The sequence below is a fragment of the Phascolarctos cinereus genome, unplaced genomic scaffold (genome assembly GCF_003287225.1).
Source record: "Phascolarctos cinereus isolate Bilbo 61053 unplaced genomic scaffold, phaCin_HiC Scaffold_7;HRSCAF=346, whole genome shotgun sequence".
In the NCBI taxonomy this organism is placed as follows: Eukaryota; Metazoa; Chordata; class Mammalia; order Diprotodontia; family Phascolarctidae; genus Phascolarctos; species Phascolarctos cinereus.
Genome location: NW_027556180.1, coordinates 200083365 through 200104171, shown reverse-complemented (window position 1 = coordinate 200104171; position 20807 = coordinate 200083365). Strand labels below are relative to the sequence as shown.

Sequence of the window (20807 nt, the reverse complement as noted above, 5' to 3'; positions counted from 1 at the left end):
AAGAAAGGAAATTTGTGCTTCCTTGTTGAACGTTAAATTATTTTACTTTGCATTTTATAAGAGTACAAATTAAAACTGAGCCATCGAACTGCAATAAATCAACAGTAGTGTTTCATTTAAGAAGTTTTTTTGTACTGTACATAGATTTGTTCAATAAAACATTGTCCTTGTTGTTAATAAGTGTTCAGTTTTTGTAAAGTTTGCTTTTTAAAAAAAGAATTGGAATATCTTAAAATATTTTATTTTCTCTGCTACCTGATATGATTAAACAAATATTATGACTAACAAACCTCACATAGATCTCTTCTAACTCTAATTCTGAGAGTCTGTGATTCCAGTTTTTGAAAGTCTGCCATAAAATACACAATACCAAAATGATACTAAACAAAATCTAATTTTTATTTAGGAGACAATTTAGGATTTTAGCAGCAATTTAATTTTTTTTGCAGATATCAGTGGGTATTGTATTGTCGATATGTAACAGTAAAAGCTAGTAGAGTTTTGATTTATCAGATAAAAGCTTACTTTTTTTTTACAAAGCATTTTGTAAAAACTTCTGAATTATGAATTCAGGTAAGTAGTTTGAACATGGCACTTTCTCCCAGTTCATGAGGCACAATAGGGATTCGTGTCAAATGAAGTACCTACGAAACTATGGAAGAAAGATTAAAATTTAGAAGTCATTAAGAGGCAATCTTGTACTTGTATTGAAAAACTCTTAAATTCACAGAATATGTGGAGTTCCCCCCAAAAAAAAATAGAGACCAGGTTAATTCAAACAAAAAAAAAATTAGAATGTAATTGAGGGTGATTATTACAAAATGAAAATTCCCTACCATAATGTATTCAAACTTGGGGAAAAAATGAAAAACATCAGTAAAATGTTTGTAAATAAGTGTGATAAGTGAATTCTTATGATCCTATTTCACTGACCTTTTGGCTATCCTGTTTTCTGCCTTATACTGTATCCCTACCCCCCCCCCCAATAGAGAAGGTAGAAGGAGAAAACAAAATTCAGCCTTTTGAAAAATACAAGCATTCTGTGTGAAATCTTTGGTAGAGATACAATCTGGTCCATGCAGGAGTTTATAATCTAGGTCATGCATATATACACAACTATAACATGAGATAGAACTTGTGTGTATGAGAGAGAGTAGTGGCAAAGTTATTCCAGCCAGAGGAAAGAGGAAAGCAAAGAAATAGGAGATTGGAGAGGTACAGAATTTGTTTTGAGGACTACTAGAAGTCCAGTGGCTATAGAGTAGTGGGGAATGGTGTTAAATGATAATTTATTATTTAATGACTAGCAATATTTGATTTTTTGAGACACTACTAAGGAAGCATAGACCATGCTTAGGACAGTCTTAGAAAAATTAAGGTCTTAAAGTTCTCACAAAGTATTAGGAATGTTAAACAAGCATTGGATTCACAACTAGAAATGTATATTTGCAATTTGGTTTATAAAGCTGGAACTCCAAATTAGGTAGGAATAGAACAAGGTGGTTTGGAATTCAATATGAGGTCTATGGACTATCCAGATCCCATTTCTGCATATAAACCAGAAAAACAATACATTATCATTCAAGTATTTATTGAATACATTCCCTAGTTGACTAAACAGTCCTATTAAAGTGGGACATTTTCTTTGTGGACTCTAAACTCATGAATGAAAAAGGAGACAGGAGTTTTTAGCAATACAAAACAAGCAGGTTCTACAATGCAGGTCCATAATTTATAGTAAACATAACCATACAGAGAAAATAATATTCTGAGCCCCATCTGCTTTGATTCACGTGTTTCCCTGGAAGTGAACCTCCTTATTATGTCTGTCCCTGTAGTAAAGAAAGGGCCCAATAAAAGCAGAGATTCTATATAAGAACTTGAGAACTTTGCCAACTTTGGAGTGCCACTACTGCCTCTTCCATTCTCAGTTGAGGGCCTTCCCCTCATACTTTACTGAAAAGAAATATAGGCTGTGTCCCTAAACTCACTCTTTTCCCTCATATCCCTCTGACATCATCTGCCCCCCATATCCTTCTTCCCTCCAGACTCTCATAAAAAAATGGCCTTTGTGCTTGCTAAGGCCAGCTCCTTTACATGTACTGTTTTTTTTTTAACTTCCTTAGGTCTTTTTATTATCATTAAAATACCAATTTCACTTAAATGATAAGAGAAATGTTCAGTGATCAAAACTAATAATACAATACACAAAACGTAATTATTACATATTAGGGATAATAGAAAAGGGTCTAAAAGTTAAATATGCTTAAGCATGAATACATAATATATCTGTTTTAATAGCAGAAGAAAATCAGTATACGAAGATCCATAACATCATTGGCATAGGGAATTCCCAGAGATGAAGCTCCTTCTACCAAAGGAAATGTGCAACTTTTTAAAAAAAATTATTTTTAATTCATAGAATAAAACAAGCATTTCCATAACAGTACAATAAAAGATAATTATACAGGACACTGCAAATCTGCTGTGCACACCTTGCTATTCCTTTCAAATATGCAACGAAATTATGTAAATTTTTTTCTTCCCTCCCCCTCCCAGATGTGTGCCATTATACACAAATAGGGGTGGGTGGCTGTTTGTGTATGTAAAATTGTTCTATACATACTTCTATTTATCAATTCTTTCTCATTTCTTCCATATGTCCTTTATAGTTAATTTGGATATTTATAAGACAAAATAACATCTGCTCAAAGTTTTAAAGCAATATTGCTGTTACTGTATACAGTGTTTTCTTGGGTCTATTCATTTTACTCTTCATTATTTCATTTGAGTCTTTCCATGTTTTTTATAAAATCATTGAGCTCATCATCCATCACAATCATATACCAATTACTGGCATCCTTGCAATTTCCAGTTCTTTGCCACCACAAAGACAGCTGCTATAAACTTTCCTTTTCCCCTAATTTTCTTTGGAAACAGACCAAGTACTGGTATTGCTGGGTTAAAGGGTATAAGTAGTTTAATAACCCTTTGGGCATAATTCCAGATTGCTCCCCAAAATGGTTGGCTCATTTTACAATTCCACCAAAAATTAATTACTGTCCCAATTTTTCAACATCCTCTCCAACATTTGTCACTTTTCCCTTCCTTTTAGTCAATATGGTAGGTGTAAAATGATATCTCAAGGTTGTTTTAATCTGCATTTCTCTATAATGATTTAGAACATTTTTATATGACTATAAATTGTTTTGATTTCTTCTTTGGAAAATGACCTGTTCACATTTTTGACTATCAATTGGGGAATGACTTGTATTCTCTTAGATTTGACAAAGTTATTTATATACTTTAGATATGAAACCTTTATCTGATAAACTATAAAAAAAATTTTTCCCCAATTTTCTGCTTTCCTTCTGATCTTGGTTACATTTGCTTTATTTGCACAAACACTTTTTAATGTAATCAAAATTATCCATTTTACATCTAATTTTGCTCTCTTTTGTTCACAAATTATTTACAAATCTGATAATATATTTCATGTTCTAATTTTCTTGTAAAACCTCTTTATACGCAGGTCATGTATCTATTTTGACCCTATCTTGGTAAATGATGTGAAATGTGGTTTTATGCCCAGTTCTGCCATACTGCTTTCCAGTTTTCCCCAAAATTTTTACCAAATGATGAATTCTTATCCCAAAATCTTAAGTCTTTACACATGCCAAATGCAAGATTAATTTGTTTATTTACTCCTGTAAATTGTATGTCTACTCTATTCCGTTGATCCACCTTTCTATTTCTTAGCCAGTACTAGTTAGTTTTGATAATTACTGCCTTATGATACAGTTTAAGATCTGGTACTGCTAACCTTCCTTCCTTTACACTTTTTTACATTTTTCCTTTGATATTCTTGACTTTTTGTTTTTCTAAATGAATTTTATTTCTTCATAATTCAGTAAAATAATTTTTAGTAATTTAATTGGAATGGCATTGAATATATATATATATATATATATATATATTTGGGTAAAATTCCAAATTTTTTTGTATTTTTGTTTATTTTTATTGTATATTATATTTTTATTTTTATTGTATATTATATTATTATTGTATTTCATATTGTATATTTTGTTATATTGGCATTACCTAACCTTGAACAATATCTCTCCAATTATTTAAATCTGATTTTATTTGTATAAAACGTTTTTGCATAATTTTGTTTATATAGTTCCTGGGTTTGTTTTGGAGGTGTACCTCAGGTATTTTATAGTGTCTAGAGTTATTTTAAATGTTTTTTTTTACTATCTCTTCTTGCAAAGTTTTGTTTGTGATGTGTGTGTGTTTATATGTGTGTGTGTATATATACATATATGTATATGAATGCTGATGGTTTATGTGGATTTACTTTATATCCTGCTGCATTGCTAAGATTATTAATTGTTTCAACTAACTTTTTAGTTGAGTCTTTGAGATTTTCCAAGAATATCATATCATCTGCTTGATGATAGGCCATCCTATCCCTCTTGTCCAACAGGTTGCCTCTACCATCATCTCCACTCACTCTCAAACTTAGATTTCTGCCTAAACACTGGTTTCTTCCTATAAACACACTGAAGTCTCTACTTAAAATGCCCTCAATAGATCCTGCCATGCCCACTAGCTCTTGTCTTACATATCTCCTGCCCTTCTCAGCTAACATCTTTGAAAAGCCATCTATGTTAAGTGCCTCTGCTTCCTAGATCATTTTCTTCTAAACTCTCTGGAATCAGGCTTCCTACCTCGTGATTCAACTAAAATGTTCTCTGTAAAGATAACAAAATATTCTAATGGCCTTTCCCCAATCATTCTTGATCTCTAAAACATTGGATGCTGATTTCTCCTGGTTATTCTTTTCTTTCTGGGTTTGTGTGAGTGATTTCTCTTGGTTCTCCTATCTTGCTTTCTCATTCTTCTTTGCAGGATCTTCATCCATGTCTCAAACCCTAACTGTGGGTGTCCTCTTAACCTCTGTCCTTGGCCTCTAATTTCTATATACCTTCTCACTTGATCTTAGGTGGGTGAACTCATTTGGTGAAACTTTAGGTTCAATGAGCATCATTATGCATATGATTGCCAGATTTATATATACAGCCCTTTCTAACCTTGCATCACTACCTCCTGGACAGTTCAGATTTTGTATGTCCCATAGGCATTTCAAATTCAACATATCCAAAAATTAATTCATTTTTTCCCCCAATCCCACTCCCCCTTTTGAATTTTTCTTATTATTGTCAAGAGTACTAACACCTTTCTAATCTAGGTTTGAATACTTAAATGTCATCCATAACTCTAGCCTCACTCACCGTACATATCTAATTAGATGCTGTATCTTTTCATTTCTTTTTCTCCACCACATATCTGGAATAGATCTCCTTCTCTCTACTCATGCAACTATTATCCTAGTTCAGGACCTCATCACTTCTTGCCTGGATTATTGTAATAGCCTTTTAAGTGGACACCTTGTTTCAAAACTCTCCCTACTCCAATTCAGTTTCCACTCAGTTGCTCAAGTGATTTTCCTAAAGTGTAAGTGACCGTGTCAGCCTCCAACTCAAACAGATCCAGTGGTTTTGCCTTTAGCATCAAATGCAAACTCTTATGTGTGGTATGTAAAGCTCTACAGTCTGGTCCTATCCTATCCTTTTGGTCTTCTTACATATCACTTCCCTCTGCACTTTATGGTATAGTCATACCGGCCTACTTGTTGTTCTTTGCACAGTACACTCCATCTCCCCAATCTTTGTCCCTTTACACTGGCTGTCCTTTTTGCTTCAAATGCTTTCCCTTCTAATCTCTACTTCCTAGAATCCCTAGATTCCTTTAAGACTTAGCTCAAGCCCTGTTTCTTGTAGGAGATCTTTCTTGGTGTCTCCCACTATTAGTGCCTCTCCCACTAAGTAATGAAGAGTCATTGGAGTCTTGAGTGGGGAGGTGCTTTATTTTTAATTTTGATTTTCAGTTCTGAATTTTCTCCCTCCTTCTAGCCCCTCCCTCACCCATCAAGAAAGCAAGAAATATACCTTTTATACATGTGAAGTCACGTGAAAGATATTTCCATGTTACAAAAGAAAAAATGGCAAGAAAAATAAAGTGAAAGAAAAAATATGCTTAAATCTGCATTCAGAATTCATTAGTTCTCTTTCTGGAAGTGGATAGTATTTTTCATCATGAAACCTTTGGAATTGTGGATCGTTGTATTGATCAGAGTAACTAAATCTTTCATAGTTAGTTGCTGTTAACAATATTGCTGTTAGTGTGTATGATGTTCTTCTAGTTCTCCTCACTTCATTTTGGATCAGCTTATGTAAGTCTTCCCAGGTTTTTCTGAAACTATTCACTTTATCATTTCTTAAAGCACAATAGTATTCCATCACAATCATACCACAACTTGTTAAAACATTCCCCAATTGATGGACATCCCCTCATTTCCCAACTTTGGCCAACCAAAAAAAAGGCTGCTATGAAATTTTTGTACAAGGATCCTTTTCCTTTTTCTTTGATCTCTTTGGGGTATATGAGTAGCAATATTGTTGGGCCAAAGGGTATGTACTTTTTTTTTTAATAGCCCTTTAGACATAGTTCCAAATTGTTCTCCAAAATGGCTGGACTAGTTCACAGCTCCACCAACAGTGCATTAGTGTACCTATTTTTTTTTTCCTATATGTCCTCTGGCATTTGTCATTTCCCTTCTCTTTTTCTTTTTTCCCATTTCTATCTTGTTAGCCCGTTGGGCATAGTTCCAAATCGCTCTCCAAAACAGTTGGACTAGTTCACAACTCCACCAATAATGCATTAGTGTTCCAATTTTCCCACATCTCCAACATTTATCATTTTCTTGTTTTGTCATCTTGGCCAATCTGATAGGTTTGATATAGTACCTCAGAGTTGTTTTGATTTGCGTTTCTCTAATCAATAGTGATATAGAGCATTTTTTCCATATGACTTGATAGCTTTGATTTCCTCTCCTGAAGACTGCCTGTTTATGGCCTTTGACCATTTATCAATTGGGGAATGGCTTTTATTTTTATAGATTTGGATCAGTTTGCCAATATATTTTATAAATGAGACTTTTATTAAAGAAACTTGCTTGTAAACATGAATTGTCATTTCTATCAGTATAGAACTTGAGATGGTACTTAAAACTTTCTTGCTGGTTTTCAGAACACTTAATAGAAATTCCAGGGAGCTGGAAGATTCCAAGAAATAAAAATTTCTTCCTATGGGATAGTTCCAAGCACAAAGTTAAATAATGCATATTGTAGTGGAAAGAATGCCAGGAGCCAAAAAACCTTGGTTCAAATCTCAGCTCTGGTAGCTATTACCTGAAGGGCCAACCTTATGCAAGTCTTCTCTGAAGCTCAGTTTCCCATCTCTAAGACAAGGGGGTTAGACTCTAGGTCTCTAAGGTCCATTTCAGATCTAAATCCTCCATGATCATCTTAATGAATCACTGAAGAGTCTGAGGTGTTACTCTTCTCTGAACTAAACTGCTAATTAAGAAGAAATCTAGCCTCTTGTTCCAAAATTCTTATGCAGGATCTTTGTTTCTATTGGGCCCTTTCTGTTGTGCCCATTATTACCACCAGGTCATATATAATAAGGAGTCTTACTTTCAGGAGAACCATATGTGAACCATCGTTGGAGATGGGACTCAGATTAAAATCGTTGTTAGTGTACTTGTGCTATAAAACATGGACACCTACATTGCAGAACCTGCTTGTTTTGTACTTCCAAAACATGTCATTTTTTTTTCATTAATTCTTGGAGTGGGTTTGGATCCCTTGTAGAACACGACCTACTTCAACACACTACTTCGTTAATTAGAATGTGCTGAATAAATGAAAAATTTGAGGAAGAAGGAGGTTTAGGATAGCTACTGACATCATCCTGTTTAGTGAGGGCCAGGCTGAGATTAAATAGTATAATTTTGTAACGGATTCTGACAGCATGGTTTTATTATTTATTCCAGTTGCATTCAGTAACTTGTGAGCAGAGACAAAGGAGGTAAATGATAGGAGTAATGCAAGATTGTTGTTTGGCAAAGCATGTTCAGAGATGGGAAAAAGAAACAAATCGATTTGAGAATAAACAATAGTGTTGGGTTAAACTTTCCCAAGATTGGGAAAGGAGAAAAGTGAAGCCAGAGCAGAACTGATGGGCTGAGATGGTATTGAAAGATGGAGGGATTTAAGAGTCATGATGAAAAGTTTAGCAGGGGTAATTCGTAAGAGATATAAAAAAAATTATGATTAGATAGAAGAATTTTTGGAGTCCTTAAAAATAGAAGTAGACAGGGATGATGAGATCAAGGCTATCACTGTTCTCACCTAGAGCTTAAGTAGATAATGGAAGGAGTAGGTCATGGGAGTTGAATAGCTTGAGGAACTGGGAAGTTTAGAGTATTTATGGGAATATTAACATGTATGTTAAAGTCACCTAGTGAAAGGGTGGGAATTATGGTGTAGAGAAAGAGTATGAACCCAGCAGAATTGAGAATATCCTTGGGCCAATAGATAGGAACTACTAAAATTTGAATTGGGTGATAAATTTGGATTGCAAGAACCTCAAAGGAATGATGGGTATAGAAGGAGAGTCTGAAAATGGCATTGAGAAGCAATGAGTATTCTGACTATCCCAACTTGACTTGTGAGTGAAAGTGTAGCAATATCATTGGAAGGAGTCAGAAGATGGAGGGAGCAAGAGAAATGGTAAAAGATGAAAAGGAAGTTTGTTAATTATGGAACAGGGGTTCCAGAGGGCATACAGACCTGGAATGAAAGTGTGGGGATAGGGCTTTGAGGTAGAAAGGATGATGGAGCTACAGGAGGGGAAGGTATTTGTTCTGTAGTGTGAAGGGCACTCAGTATCACTAGATGAGAAAGGTGGTGGAAGTATGTTAATTAATTGATGGGGAATGAGTCTCTAGGCAGAGTATCAATGAGGTCAGCTGATGAAGACTGGCAATTAGAAGGTTCAAGTTAGACCCTCAAAATTTAAGCACAACTCAAGATTTCAGCATGACTTCAACTTTCCACCCTTGGTGGACATGAGCAGAAGGCACTGTGTTACCAGACAGATGGCTGTTGTGTCCAGGGGGCAGGTAGAATTGTGGCTTTGGGGCTTCTGGAAACCTAGTGAAGAGGAATATAGGTGGTACCTCCTGTCCTTTCTCTAACCAGGAGGGAGGAGGGCCTGGCCATGATGAAACCATTAGAAGAGTGAAAATGGGAGACAAGAAGAGGGAAGCAGAGGAAGGAACACTGGCACCAGGGAATCATAAGACCTATGTCCAAGCCCTGGCTGTGCCACTTAAACTGGTGATATTGGAGAAGTCACTTCATCTCTGAGATCCTGGGACTAGATGACCTATAAGTCTCTTATCTTTAACGTTCCATGTTGCATATTCTTTGCCCTTGGTTACAAATACCAAAATCAATCATCAGTAAGCATTTATTACTGTTTCAGGTACCGCCCTAAGTACTGGATATATAAAGACAAAAAAGAAACAGTCCCTGCCCTCAATAAGCTTACATTCTATGGAGAAAACAATGTGCATGTATATAAAATACATACAAAATATGTACAAAAGGAAAGGAAAGGGCAGGGAGGAAGCACTAGTTGCTGGGGTGTGGGTGGGTGGAGCATTAAGGGAAGGCACGCTATAGGAGTTAGTGTTTGAAATGAATTTGGAAGGAACATAAATACAAGGTCACTTTTTATTGGGAACCTGACAAACATGAACATTTCAGTGTTCGCTATACAGAAAGGATTTTAGAGGAAACTGAACTTTAATTCTTGTTTATTTTAAAAATGTATATCGAATTTGTGACAGAGGTAACAAAGCTTCCTTGCTTGTCTGTCCTCTTAACATGTTCCTCTTTTAAAAATATATGTATATGTGTGTATATATGCACATATACACACACACATATATATATTTCATTTACGCTCCTTCAGAAACTTTTAAATCAAATATTTTAATGCATTAGATTAAGCATGTTTGAAGATTACTGTTTATGTGCTTTTAAATGCTTAAAATTAAAATACACAGGATGATGAGGTAAGCCATGGGTTAGCGAAAATAAAAGATGTATTTTTTTTCCCTTCCAAATGCAAGAATCCCTTGAAATTTATACACCAGTCATAGTGGTGTGCAGGTAGATGTTTTAACAACTAGGTCACCGAAAAAAACGTTCACAGGCACGACACACTTTTAGGTTTAATCTGCAATGATTAACATTTTCTCCATCCCTCTCTCGGGTCCAGTCACCAAAACAAAGAATCAAGCCCAGGTTTGTAGCTTTTGCCTGATTTCTGAAAATTTAACAAGACAGGAGTTGGCTGCGGCACACCCGAACCCCCCCTTAAGAACCCATAGTCTTCACACACACACGTACGTTATGTGTTATAAATACATGTGTATGTCTATACATTGGGGAAATGTCCACTCTCCCATGGGCATTTAGGACACGTGATCGGTCAAACTCTCGTCCTGGGCTCTGGGGTGAAAAAGCGAGGAAGCGAGCACAGGACCGGAAGGACCGCAACACACGCAGACATGTAGAGTCCAACCAGACTCTCGCTCCCGTACGTACATCTCTGACGTCGCTTACATTTCCATCCGGAACAGTTTATTGCTTCTGTCAATGTCGCACTTCCTGCGCAAAGGGTCCCAAACAATCCGTGTGTACTCCTGGGCCATGGGGACAGCCCCAAGTTTAATAAATTGAGGTGGGGGGGCCTTCTCATCCGGAACTTCGAATTAAGATCTCATGTCTCTGGGAGGACATCATTAACTGACGTTCCACACCGCTCCGCGCATGGCCTATGTGGGGAAGGACTTCTGCGCATGGCGCGGAGGGAGGGGAAGAGAGGGGAAACGAGGAAGCGCTTCCGGTTGCAGTGGCTAAGGCGGCTGCCGGGGCGGCGGTATCTCTCCCCACCCCCTGCCCAGGGATCAACATGTCGGGGCTCAACAAGATGGAGCTGGAGGGCTGTCGTGACCTGTTAAGGCCTAATGGAAACTTCCGAAATCTTCGCGCTGTGCGACACCATCACCAACCGCCTGGTTCAGCCCCAGGACCGCCAAGGTGAGGGTGGTTCGGCGAGTATTCGACTCCGGGGAGGGAGGAGCCGCTGTGGGCGCCCCATCCCGCCCCGCTGGGGTCTCGAGGCGGTAGGAGGGAGGGCGGCGAGCCGGGGATCCCGGGCGCAGAACCGGCCGCGGCGGGCCCCGGGCTCGCTCCGGGGCGCCCGCTCTGCTCCCTCCCTTTGTGACGCCGCCGGGGCGGGTCCCGCATCGCGCCCAGCGGCCTTCCAGGTTTCGGCCCGGGCCCTCCCGCTCCTCGGCCCGTGGGATCTCCGCGCTTGGGGACGGGACGCTCCCCGCCGGCTTCCTGACCTGGGAAGGTTTCATCTTCGTGGTCCCTTCCTCCTCAATCCTACGCGTGAATTGTATCTTTAACCTTTAAAAACGGGGTTCTGAGGAGTCCGCAGACTTCGCCCGGTTGCGATCCCCGGGATCTGGGCCAGTGCTCGCGCTTTGTAATGAGGAAGCCGAGGAAGGCGCGCAGCCAGCGGCCGCGTTGCGACCTCTTTGGGAGCGCACGTTGTCACTTGGATGAGCCATAGCAGACCGATCAACTTTTTTGGGCCGCAGTTCCCGCGCTTGAAAAATTAAGGGGTTTAATTAAGACATTTTCCAAAGTTCAGCTGTAAATCTGATTAGGAAGAGCAGAGTCGGACTTTACCCTCAGGTCTGGGTAAGGTGGGCAGCTAGGGAAGCAGTGGCTGCAGTACCAGGTTTGGAGTCAGGAAAATTGAGTTCAAATTCGGCGCCAGACTCTTGTGTGACCCTGGTAGTCAGCTTAACCCTGTTTGCCTCAGTTTCCTCCTCTGTAAAGTGAGCAGGAGAAGGAAAAGGCGAACTGCTCTATTATCTTTGCCAAGAAAACCCCATTGAAGAGGCAAAAGATGCCCTTGCCTTCAAGGAGCTTACAGTGTAATGGAAGAGGTGCTACGCAAAAAATATATACAAAGCAAACTGTATATACAGGATGAATAGGAAATATTTAAAAGAGGGAAAACACAGGAATTCAGTGGTTAGGGAAGTTTGAATCCTTTATCAGACATTTATCAGCTGTGTGACACTAGGCAAGTCACTTCTCTGTTTCTCCTTTGCTTACTCTGTAAAATGAGAGAATTGGAACTATGATTGATGTAAAGACTCAGAAAACTTGGGTTTTAATGCCATCTTTATTGGGAGGTGTTCTATGTGACCTTGGGCAGGTCATTTAACTTCCACAAACCTTTTTTTATTCGTTTCTTAAATGAGAGGAGTTGGACTAGATAGGAGTTCTTAACCTGTGGTCCATGAATTTCATTTGGTTTTGTTGGGGTTTTTAAAAAATATTTTGATAGCTGTAAATATAAAATTTTTTGTAATCCTATATGTTTTATTTTTTGCATTTAAAAATATTGAGAAGAGTTTCACCATACTGCCAGAGGAATCTATGATGATACAAAAAGGTTAACCTCTGACCTAGATGATCCCAAAGTCTCTTCTAATTTTGATATTCTAAGAAAGTGTTCTTTTAAATTCAGTGTACTTTCCACTATTTCCCTTCTTCCCATTCCCCCAACCCCATTTGGAGACATTCAGTATTAAGTGCCCAGGGTCACACAGCTAGTAAGTGTCTGAGGCTAGATTTGAGTTCAGGTCCTCTTGACTTCTGGGCCAGTGCTGTATATATACTTGCTACATAGCTGCCCCTCCACTACTTTCTGTTGCTCTTCCCTTGCTAGTTAATTCTTTCTGCTTTGTCTCCAATGCAGAATTGCTTTATTAGTTCAAGCACATATCCATTAACTTTTTCATGGAGCACATTGGACAAATCTGTGTTGATTTATGTAACACTTATTCTAGTTAAGTAAATATTGTGAATATTTCTAATGAGCCTATCCATTTTCTTTGATCATTTCAACCATGTATTGAATTCATTAGTATCTCTCTTTGGGTCTTGTACTTTTATGTGAACTTTTCTTGCAACCATTTCTTTGAAGACCAAATGTATATTTGGACATGGCTTTTGTTTTTGTTTGTTTTATTTCAGCAGAGGGATTGACTGTAACTTTTTTTGTTCCTATAAAATTAAATTCTGCAGATATAAGCCGTGATTGAATTGCATGTTATATAACTGTCGTTTTCGTGCTTATTTTGGAGAAGTTAACCATTTCAGAATTGGGCTTTGTGGTATAGTGGAAAGTCAAAGGAACTCTAGATTCAAATCCTGGCTCCACTGCTTGCTGCTTATCTGACCTTTGGCAAATCATTTCACATCTCTGAACTGCATTTTCTTCGTTTGTGAACTGAGAGCTTTAAAATAGATGTCTTCTAAGATCCCTTTCAGCTCTAAATCAGTGATCCTTTTTAAAAAAAATTGCTATTTGTTAAGATTTTGCTTCAGTTTCTATATTTGTAAAATGAAATTGTTGAACTAGATGATCTCTAAGTCTTTATTCAGAGATTCTACAATTTATAAATATGAGGTGGTTGGGTTTTTGTTCTGAGCCTGTAATTTCCATAATTAGAGCACTTCCAGTGAAGAAATTCCTTCTACCAATTTAGTTTTACAACTTATAAAGATGGAGATTAAGAGGAGTGAGACTGAGAAATTAGATTATTTCCCCAGAATCCCATCCCAACTGGGTATGATTTGAATCCAGGTGTACCTGACCCTGAGAATATTATGCTATATATCTCTTTACCTTTAAAAAATATTATTTCCCAATTTTGAAAATTAAACCTTGAAATTAATTTAAATTCCACTTTCAGAAGAAATTATTTGTTTGAAACTTTGGTTTAATTATATGAATCTTTTAAGTAAGAAATTTCTTAAGTATTGATTCAGTTGAATATTCTATTCAGTCACTTATTCTATTTAACACACATCATTTCATTTGATTCTCACAATCCTATGAAAAACGCTGCTGGCATTTTGTCCGGTTTTTATGAATTGAGGAAACAGGCTACAAGCACTTAAATGATTGGCCCACGGTACTTAAAGGGTCTATTGATGAATGGTAACCAATAAATGTTGGAAGTAAAATTTGAGCTCATGTCTTTCTTAACTTCAAGTTTTATACTTTCTTTCATTACAGTAATCTAGGATCCTATGAAACTTGAATACTAGAACTAGTTCTGATCTCCAGCAGCTTTTTGTGTTTGATAGATCCATCCATCATATCATCAGTATGAATGCTCCCTCAGTGGATGCAGATTGCAACCCCTCCAATCTTCTCATTCTCTGCAATTTTTACTCATGTCTTTGCATAAATTTTCCTTTGAGGGCTCTCCCACTGTGTGTTAGGACTTTCTTTTGTTCTTTTTCTGTCCAGGGGTACCAGTGTAGCATTTAGTTGTCTTTTTTTGGTCTCATTCTTCACGTGACAGGCCTACTACTTTTTTATAAGCTTCAAAATAAGTTATAAAATCCTATGGTTCTAATTGAATTTAACTTTTCAGCATAAAAATTTGAATAGTGTTCTTAATAACTACCATCTTAAAATCCTGCTATTGAAGGCAAAAGTAATATGTGCTATTTGGGGAATATTTCTTTTTGGGGGAGGGGAGTTTAGGCAGTTGGGGTTAAGTGACTTGCCCAGGGTCACACAGCTAGTAAGTGTTGGAATATTTCTTCTTTTAAAGAGACCGAATGCAATTTTTCATACTGTTTCTTTGGAAGCAAACTTTTTATTTGAATATAAAACTAGTTGTAGAGAAAGGAGAATTTTGAAGGGTAGGAATTTGATGTAGCTTCATTTGGAAATTTTTAGAACAAAAGTCATTATTAGTTTAACTTATTCATTCATTCATTTGTTTATTTTTGCAAATTCTTTCCAGATGCCATTCGTGCAGTATTAGCTTATAGTCAAAGTGCTGAAGAACTTCTGAAGAGAAAAAAAGTATACAGAGAAATCATATTTAAGTATCTAGCAATGAAAGGAGTTATTGTGCCTCCAGGTTCTGAAAAGCACAGTCTTATTCAATATGCAAAAAATCACTGGAACAAGCCAGAGTTGAAGGTGGTGGAGGAAACAGTGGAGAGCGTTCCAAATACAGAAGACACCATACTATTTGAACAAGTTAAGATGACTTTTATTTTCTTTAAATTTTTGTACAATTTGGAGATAACGGAATAATCTTGAATTTGGCAGAAATTACTGTCTTTTGTTGGCTTTAAAAACACCGTTTTGCTTTTTCTTCCTAAGAAGTATAGAGCTCAAATCTAAGTTTTTAGGAGTTTTAAGGAGTTGTCTTTGGCATTGAGAGGTTGAGTGGTCCATGGTCACAGCTTGTATATAGGCCCCAAATGCAGATCTTCCTGACTACTAGGTTGTCTTGTCTAATATGTCATGCTGCCTTTTATAATTTTGTCATATAGATTATATAAAGTATTATTTTATTAGTTTGAGACAGAGTGTTATCTTGGAGTTTTTTTTGGTCTGACACAAATTCAATTAAAAAAACCTATTGTCCTAAGGAGAAGTACTGTGATAAAAATACATTTTTATGACAGCCTGGGAGCCTGAAGAAATAAAACTATATGTAGTAAAATTTCAATTCCAAATTTGTGTTAATTCAGACGAGGAGGCTTACATCCCATTGTTTATGCCCTACGATTTGCTGAACATATTAATAGTGTAAACAGTATTGCCAAGGCAGTATTGTTTATTTCTAAGATACGTTTTTATGCTTATTTATGTGTTAACAGATTAAATTAATAAACTAATTTAGTCAGGTAGCCAGAACATCTTTATTAAATGGACCTTTTTTTTTTAGTTTCATTTATTTATTTTTAAGTTCATTTTCATTTCAGTAAGTATTTCCCAATTACATTTCTTAAAATAACATGAACTTCTAAAAAAAATGAATTCCTAATTCTCTTTATCCCTCCCACCCCTTAAGAAGGCAGTTATACATGTGAAGTCATGCAGTGCATATTTCCATGTTAGCCAAGTTGCATAATAAAACTCAAAAATACCCAAGAAGAAAAAAAGGTGGAAAAAATATGTTTCAGTCTATAAGTACAGTTCATCAGTTATCTCTCTGTGGGTAGATAACATTTTTCTTCCTGAGTCCCTTGAAATTGTCTTGGATTATTGTATTGCTGAGATTAGCTAGGTCATTCACAATTGATCATCGTACAATATTGCTGTTCCTATGTATAATTTTCTCCTGGTTCTGCTCTTAAATGGACCTTTCTTTAATTTGAAATAGTTTTTATACTTGGAAGCAAAACTACATTTAAAAAAACCTAAAAGTATAATTTGTTTTACTCATACTGTCCTTTCTCTAGTTCAGAAAAGTGACATTTTATTTAATATATGTTCAGTGAGGGTAATTAAAAAAAATCTATGTCACATTATTAGTCTGTTATAGTTTGTTCTTGAAAGAAACTTAGTTGTTAAAGTTCTATAACTATCTTGGACCATCTTAATTCTTACTGATTTTGAGTGAGAACTTTAAAAAAAAAATTAATAGTTAATTATTCTTTGATAATGTGGAACTATTTCCTTTTATCCTATTAATAAGGAACTACAAGTGAAAAACCAATGTAATTAAAACTGGTTCAGCACCATGGTACATTAATGAAAATGTTTTTATAATAAGCACCTATAATCCTAGAACCATTTAGGGTTTGTCACTGCCTGAAAAATACTAGGCATCAGTTCCTGCTTCTATTCAGTTAGATTCTATATATAAATCTCATTTTCTAGTGTTTGGTCCAAGCATCTGGTTGTTGTTGTTGCTTTTTTTTTCCTGTATCTTTTGAATTGAAAATTTAAGGATAGATAAGGTTGTTGTCATATAGCAGTTTGGGAGAATATATCCAAGGAAATTGGAATATAGTTAGTATGAGCTATTCAGTGTCTATCATTGCTTTATTTTTTTACTTAAGCAAATCAGTTTGTGTACAAAACGCATAAAAATATAAGGGTAGAGTAAAAATTCTTAGAAAATGATTTTTTTAAAAGAAATGTTCAGCATTATCAACAACAGTACCTTCCTGTAGCAGTATTGGTAATTTACCCCCCCCCCATAGTTTTCATAATTGGCTGCTCCTTTTCTGTTTATTATTTTGAAAATAGCCAACAAAATTATGAAGTCTGTAGCTCTTGGATCATAGATGTGTAGATCTCAAAGGACCCTCAGAGGTTCAGACTCATCTTTTTATAGATGAGAGAACTGAAGTTTAGGGAAGAAGTAAACATCAGTGTCAGTACTTGAATCCAGATTCTCTGACTCAGAGTCAGTGCTTTTTCATCGTATCATACTATCTAGATAAGTTTTGTGTGTGCCCTAAAAGTTTTGGTCCATAAACCTGTATCTCTTAATATGGATCTTTGGTCTTATCACATAGGGGTGGGAAGCCTTTGGCCTCAAGGTGAAATGTGGCCTTCTAGGTCTTCAAGTGCAGCCCTTTGACTGAATCCAAACTTCACAAAACAAATCCCCTTAATAAAAGCATTTGTTCTATAAAATTTGGAGTCAATCAAAATTTTGCATCCAAGGATCAAGAAGGCCACATGTGGCCTCAAGGCTGCAGGTTCCCCACCCCTGGTGACTATTCTCTACAGCAATGCAGATCATTATGTGTATATACCTGCCCATTCTATGTGACTCTTATCCATGTCCTTGCACAGGTTCACCCTAGGAAATCCATACCACCATCTGGGTGGCATTCCTTATTTTTCTCCTGACATCATAATTATATTGGAGTACACCGTCTTTCCCTTCACCAGTTATATCTTGCTGTCACCAAGAGTCCTCTTTCTTTTCCAGTGTTACATTTCTCTGAAGACAGCCTTTACTAAAGTTCTCTTTTGTAGTTCTTTGTTATATTTGTGAGCTATATTTGTCAGAGACTGTAGGGTTCCATGATTCATAGCCATACAACAAAACTAGTAGACTATTGATATTAAAATAGATGAGCCTTTGTGTCTGGGAGAAGTTTGAGAACGTTGAAGGAGCTGTGTAATTTACTAAAGATTGTAAAGTCATGAGATCTTTCTTCCTATTAATTTTGGGCCTGGTTCACTATTAATTTGCATGTTCTGTCTAAGGCACATAGATGTTTATTGTTTCCATGTAACCTAGACTTTAAAAATGGATCACAAAGCTAACCTAGATTTTTCTTTACTGACAGGAAAAAAAAGAGAAAAAACATGAACAATTTGATGATTGTTACAAGTTAGGAGAAGAATTCTGCCAGTGGTTCTTTGAGCTTCTCAACTCTCAGAATCCTTTCTTTGGACCACCCCTAGAAAAATGGGGACCACAGCACTTCTGGGATGACGTCAAGCTAAAATTTTGTTATAACACATCAGAACAAAGTGTGATAGACTATCATGGTTCAGAACTGGTGAGCCTTCGTTTACTGTCTCTGGTAAAAGAAGAGTTTCTGTTTCTTAATCCCAACTTAGATTGCAGTGGACTGAAGTGTGTATCCTCTCCACATGGATTAGTTATAGTCGCAGTTGCTGGCACTGTCCACCGAGGCAATATGTGTTTAGGCATCTTTGAACAAGTATTTGGACTCATCCGTAGCCCTTTTCTAGTAAACACTTGGAAAATAAAATTTATCAATCTGAGGATTGTTGGACAGAATTCCCTTGAACCTGGAATGACATTGGAGAAACCTTCAATTACACTGGAATCCAATGAATTAGAGTCCTTATATAATGGAAATGGAACATGTAGTAGAATTGAAGCATTAGTTACTGAAACCCCTGTTTTGTATGGTGGAAGTGGAAACCAGGCATTGTGTCATGAAAATGAGGCATCACTTAACACGTGTGAATTGGAAATACCTAATCCTCCAAAACACTGAGCACTGTATGTCAAATTAAAAAACGTTTTTTATTCAGAACCTCTTCAGCTTACGCTGTACCAGTATTGCTCAGATGATTTCAGGCTTGCAGGGTTGGCATGTTTCAGTTTAGATACTTTTGTTGACGAGAAACTAAAATTTTATGTCAATGCTTATCTCTTTCCATTTCAGTTTTGGCAAATATTATGAGATCTTGATGCTGTTATATCAAATAACTTTCACTTTAGATTTCATAATTAATGTGCCTTAGAAATCAAGTGATATTTTCGTTTTATTTTGCAGAAATTCTAATTCTCCTTTCTAAATGTCAGCTTTGTAACAGAAAAAAATGTATAATAGTGTGCATAACTTCCCTTTTAGGTTCTTACTTTAAGTTATTTGTACACATAGTTGATATTTTAGAAACATTTCCCATTGATGAGCTGTTACAAAATAGAGTGTAGCTATAATGGAAATCATTTTCCCACTTGAGTTCCTGAGTGGTAGCCTTAATGCAAATCAAATAATTGAGCCGTTGGATGAATTTAATTGTATTTAAGGGAAAATTCCAGTGGTTTCTACTATGGCTGTTCATCGTGCACATTAAAACTTATTTTCTCAAACTATTTTGGAATTGGCAATGCTGATTTCAGAAAGAGCTAACACTGATCCTTATTTATGTCTGCTTGATAAAAGATGCAGCTTTTTATATACTACCTTTAAAAATTATTGTTCTAAAATCATCTTGATTGGTTTAAGATTTTTTTTTTAATAGTGAATTTCACTCACAAGTTGTTTTTTGTTTTTGTTATTTTTTCCCCTGCTTAATTTGTGTTTGGGTTACTTGATTACCAGAAATAAATTAATGAAAATTAATTAATTGGCTTACATTCCTCTTCATTCAACTATTTGCTGATTACCCGGGATTTAGTTGTTGGGTTTTTCTTTTTAAATTTATTTTATGGAATAAAAAGCATTTCTGTAATATAAAAAAACATGATTATGTATGAAACCGCAAATCTACTGTCCACAACTTGCTATTCCTTTCGAACATACAACAAAATTATCACATAAATTTCTTTTTTTCCTCCTTTTTTTCTTCCCTTTCCCCCTCCCAGCCTAGAGATGGCTACCATTAGACACAAATAGATAAAGGATTTAGCTTTAACCAATGAAAGAAATCTAGAGTGTTCATATAAATCTAGAAATTGCTGAGTGAAGTTTCATTGCATATAATTGTATATGCAGGGTTGGAAACTAAGTCTTCTTGATTTCAAGTCCAGGACACTATCTAATATACTATCCAACACTACCTCTCTTTATCCATAATTGATGAAAGATAATATCTTAGCAGAAAGATGTATGTATTATTACTCCTCCTATGAACTGCTCCTCCCTAGTAGGTTTGTCTCAAGAATATGAGACTTCAGTCTTCTTTTTATATATATATATATATATACACACACACACACATACATACATATATATATATACACACACACACATATATATATACACTTAGGGTCTTTTTGCAAATTGAAGGTCTTTGATGTAGATTAAATGTCTTCCCCACTTCAGGGTTCTATACTTTTACCATAAGATTTATCTTATTTTCTCTTCTCCATTTTGTAAGGGGGGAACATTTTGTAAGGGCACAAAACAAGGCAGGATAGGGAACGTAGACCTTTTCAAGACAAGATAAAGGCCAGATTGGAACCATTATCTCCAGGGCATTAAGAGTGCTGGAGTATTATGGGGAGAGGAAAGGAGTCCTTATCTTAATGACTCAAGAATTCATGCTTGAAGCACGAAACAAGACCAAGGCCTCTTTGAGGAAGCAGAATGTGGATTAAAGTGCACCTTTTTTTTTTTTGCCAGAACTGAAGATCACAAAGGGATATTATCCATGTCTTTTCCAGCGTGCATTATTTTCGTCCCCTT

General features: G+C 36.3%; 1 protein-coding gene across 1 annotated transcript; it reads left to right on the top strand.

Moving 5' to 3' along the window:
* Window positions 1-10551: 10551 nt before the first annotated feature.
* Window positions 10552-19742, top strand: CUNH3orf38 (chromosome unknown C3orf38 homolog). Its single transcript, XM_020974828.2, is given in 4 exon segments — window positions 10552-11004; window positions 11006-11084; window positions 14897-15138; window positions 18204-19742. Coding segments are annotated over 4 exon segments (1188 nt in total). The 5' UTR covers window positions 10552-10821; the 3' UTR covers window positions 18888-19742.
* The last annotated feature ends 1065 nt before the right edge of the window (window positions 19743-20807 follow it).